The sequence below is a fragment of the Orycteropus afer genome, unplaced genomic scaffold, assembly GCF_000298275.1.
Source record: "Orycteropus afer afer isolate SDZICR_OR568_19922 unplaced genomic scaffold, OryAfe1.0 scaffold00035, whole genome shotgun sequence".
In the NCBI taxonomy this organism is placed as follows: domain Eukaryota; kingdom Metazoa; phylum Chordata; class Mammalia; order Tubulidentata; family Orycteropodidae; genus Orycteropus; species Orycteropus afer.
The window spans coordinates 1,760,144-1,764,533 of NW_006921622.1; the positions used below are offsets into that span (position 1 = coordinate 1,760,144).

The 4,390-nt window shown below is 36.7% G+C and overlaps 1 protein-coding gene across 1 annotated transcript in view; it reads right to left on the reverse strand.

Annotated features, from left to right (window-relative positions):
- The window catches only part of CUBN (cubilin), a 413,126-nt gene that overhangs the window by 116,954 nt on the left and 291,782 nt on the right, over window positions 1-4,390 (reverse strand). Inside the window, exons 45-47 of the mRNA XM_007936404.2 lie at window positions 2,601-2,779; window positions 1,084-1,293; window positions 318-458 (exon numbers count right to left, since the gene is read on the reverse strand). Coding sequence (XP_007934595.1) covers window positions 318-458; window positions 1,084-1,293; window positions 2,601-2,779 — 530 coding nt within the window. The remainder of the gene's footprint in view (window positions 1-317; window positions 459-1,083; window positions 1,294-2,600; window positions 2,780-4,390) is intronic.

The following is a 4,390-nucleotide window of genomic DNA, read 5'->3' on the forward strand; positions in this document are numbered from 1 at the left end:
CAAACAACAACAACATTGTAACACTAAGGAGCTCTGGTGGCATAGTGGGTAAGGCACTTGGCTGCTAACCAGAAGGTTAGTGGTTCAAACTCTGCTCCATGGGAGGAAAATGAGGCAATCTACTTCCGTGAACATTTATGGCCTTGGAAACCCAGTGGAGGTTGCTATGATTCAGAATCGACTTGATGGCAGTGGGTTTGTTTGTTTTATTTTAACACCAGTGCCTTAGGAGAGTACTTATCCAATATTCCAATACGGTTGTTCAATAATGCTGTTTATTTATTTATTTATTTTTTTGAGTGAATGAATGCACTTACCTTCCATGCTAGATTGAAACCGTAATCTGAATCCTGACGCAGTAAGTGACCCATCTGTGACAAACCTGACCAAAGCCACATTGCCAGAAGTGTCCAGGCTGTCAGGAATGGTGTTTCCACAGAATCTGCCTAATATATTTCCTGTGGAAGTCAAATATTAAGTAAGTATATGTTCAGGTGATTGATAACCTCTCTCGGAAGTATCATACACTTACAAAGAAAATAATAAAAGTCAAAACCCTTCTCATGAAGAAATGGTAACATGAAAAAGCAAAACAACATGAATAAAAGTGGATATTTTCAAATATATGAAGAGATGTAACAAAACCACAACCAATTAGGGCAAAGGCATCTATGTGCAATGACAAAAGTTTGCTCATTTGATTAATCTGAGACAACAGAGTGACAACTGTCCATCATATTATTACTAGGATATATTACCCTTACCTTTCCTTACCTTACAGAATGGCCCTAAAATAATTGTATACAGCAGTGGAGGGACTAGCATGAAGAGGACACCTTGCCAATTCAGCACAATGTAGTCTGCAGAATAAGCTACATATTGGCCCCTGGGGCTATGGACAATGATTGTTCATGGACAGGAATCAAGAGTGAGAACGCTAGTGCTGACCAGAGCTCATTGGCCTGCACATCTCTGCAGAATCTGCATGCTTTTGCCTTTCTTGCAAGTTAGAAAACTTCAGGGGCTGAATGAGTACGTGTGAAAATAGACACTTTCAGAAAAGAGCAGACATATTTCACTGACCAAAGGTATGGTTTTCCCAGATCTCCACAAAATCTTTTTCACAGTTGGTAGAATTCTGAAGGTTAAAGTCTTCAAAATGGATTGTGAAATAGTGTCCTGAGAGACCCTGGAGATGCCACTCACAGAATAAATTGTCTCTGTAAGGAAGTGTTGGATAGCCAATGCTTTCAATGACACCACTCTGCCCAGTGACTGTTCCTCCACACAGGGCTGTAAAAAAAAGAAAGAAAGAAAGAAAGAAAAGAAAGGCAAGAAAAATTCTATTACAAATTTTTAACTTTTTATGTTTTTATGTCACAGAACATTTAAAACTTTTAGGTACCAAGTGAATGTGCCCTGAAGTTTTAAAAACTCTGAAAATGTTTCATTAGTTTCCCTCTTAATTGAAATCTACCACTGATGTAGAGAAAAAAGTCACCACAAGTCCAGGCAATGATTGAAAAGGGAAACTGAAAGACTCTCATGTGACATATTCTGTAAAGTCACATTAATTTTCTTGGAACACTGTTTAAGACCTATCAGTGACAGGTAGTTTTCATTTCAAGAACCAACTATCTAGTGTGCTATGTTGAAGATTCTAAAAACTGAGTCTAAGTTCAGCAGAAGGGGTGCTGTGGTTAATTAGTGATGCTTGCCATTTCTAGTTTTACTATCAAGTAGTTGGTATCTTCAGCCTCGAAAACTATGATTCAATTCTTTCTTATCAGTTGGATGCAATAGCCACATTGAATTATAAGCAATTTGCCTCAGGATATGAAATGACCTACAGTACAGTTTAAATATTGCTACTATTAGGCTTTCCAGTTTTTGCTGTAATAAATAAATTGGTTATTGTCCAAATCAGACCTACCAGATAATAAATTCGACACCATTGTGAAACACATTGTAGTGAATTTTCAGAATGTTTATTTTTTGGTAGTTTTGAAAATAAAGAACCCAAAACACTGAGAAGACTGATTTGTCACTAGAGAACTGAGGAGGGAAAAAGCGGTTATTCTATTAACAATGAGGAATTTATAATCACTATTGTAAATATCATTATTTGATTGCTAAATGAACAGTTTTATTGTTTAATGTAATATAATACATATTTGATGGTGAGAGAAAGAAACATTTTTATTTAACTGAATATGTTTTTCACAAACAATTTATGAAAAAATATCAAATATTCAAGTTTACTTAAAATAGTGTTTAAAGTGAGAATCAAAGTAAAAATTAAAAATGATAAATGACCTTGTGGTTTTAAACACATACATTCTTTATTTACGGGCAATCTATTTCCATAGTGATACTGCCTCGGAAACCCAAGGAGGGGTCGCTATGAGTTGGGTCCGACTCAAAGGCACATAACAACAACAACATCATCAGCATGATCCGAATCGATGGCAGTGAGTGTTGTCAACATAGTTCCTACAGAGAAAGATTTCTTTTTAAAAATGAAAGTATGATTTTTGAAAAATATCTGAACACATTCAGTCTATCACCACTTTATTACTGCATATAAAAAATGTTATTACCTATGGAATACTTAGCCTTGAACCCAACATGAGTGAAGCTGTTATCAGACTGGAATCTCAAGTACATGACTTCTTCTGAGGACAACTGAGTGCTGGGCAAAGATGTTCCACAAAACTTGGAAAGTATTGGTGCATTAGAATCAGCTCCATCCCGTAACTCAAGATAATTAGAAGTACAGCTAAAGTGGGGGGAAAAAAAAGTAATTTATAAGGGCAATTGCCTTGATATATTTTGATGATAAAGTCATCACTAACTTTCATTATTAAATCATCCCTGTGACATAAGATACTGTGACAGCTGGTTTAAGTCATTTTAGAGTATTGTATAATATTTTTCCTAATGATAAATACACTCCTTAGTTACTAGCTCAAAAAAGATAGGTTTTACATGAATCACTTGTAAGGATATTTTCTTGCTTCCATATTCTGTATGAGTTTTACAAATATAAAAATCACCCTCAGTGGACTTCCAGTGGAATAGGCAGACAAGCTACACAGAACCTCTTCAACAAAGAAAAGAGAAACCAATTGACAGAGATACAGAATATAATCCTGGAGCCCTGAGCTTTGAGAGTAAGTATAGCAGAAGTGAATAAGGCACCAAGTAGTGGAAAAACCTGAATGAAAGCAGTGAGTATGGAGATGGAGGGAGATGCGGATTGTTAGCTACTCTGACAGCACCAACAGCCTGAATATTTCCATGTGGTGCTGAGACCTGAGAATTGACCTAAAGATCAGCTGGTCACCAAGGGCTGCAGGGACAACTGCACTGGAAGCCAATGACTAGGAAGGGAAACAGCAAGGAGGGAGACAACTTGAGCTGTGCACTTCTGGCTGTCTGGAGGGTGCAGCCATTTTTATTGTTTACAAGCCATGCCCATTTGGGATATTTAAAGTGACTGAAGGTGCAGCCATTTTGAATATTTACAAGTGGCAGCCAATTTGGGTATTTAAAGTGACAGCATTCTCATTCCAATTCCAGGGACCTAAGAATAGGCTCTGTTTGCCAAGGACAGCAGGGACATACGGGAGGCTGACAACAGGAAAGGAGACAGGGGTGAGTGGATAAGTGTTGCCAACCAGTGACTACAGGAGCACAGTACCCTGCTTACTTAGATAACATCCACATAAAACAAAATGAAAATCTTGGGCAAGTCACTCTAACATACAATCACCAATTAGATATAAACACAAACATGTCACAATGTCTTGGAGACAACAGACCATCACAGTTCACACAAAGAAGGAAGATAAAGCAGGAGAAACAAGGGACCAGACTACAGACCCAGAACACATGCCCAAGGAACAAGCAGCAATGGAACTCCCTGATAAGGACTTCAAAAGAATTATATTTCAATGGATTGAGAGACAGATCAAGGATAACACTGACGAAATTGAGGAACACACAGAGTAAAACCTAGAACAATTTTGAAAGACAATATAAGAACAAAATGACAAAATAAAAGAAAAATTATAAATGATACAAAATCTACCAATAGAAATCAATTTTGAAAGACAATATAAGAACAAAATGACAAAATAAAAGAAAAATTATAAATGATACAAAATCTACCAATAGAAATCCAGAAGATAAATACTAAATTTTCAGAAATAGGTAACACATTGAAGGGGAAAGGAGTAGAATTGAATCACTGAAAGACACAATTAGTGAGAGTGACAACAAATACCTAAATACTTCTTTGGAAAGGGGTAAATCAGAAAAAAGATCAAAACAAAAAGAAGAAGAAGTTCCAGCAAGATGGTGGACTAGGCAGAAAGACTGCACAGAC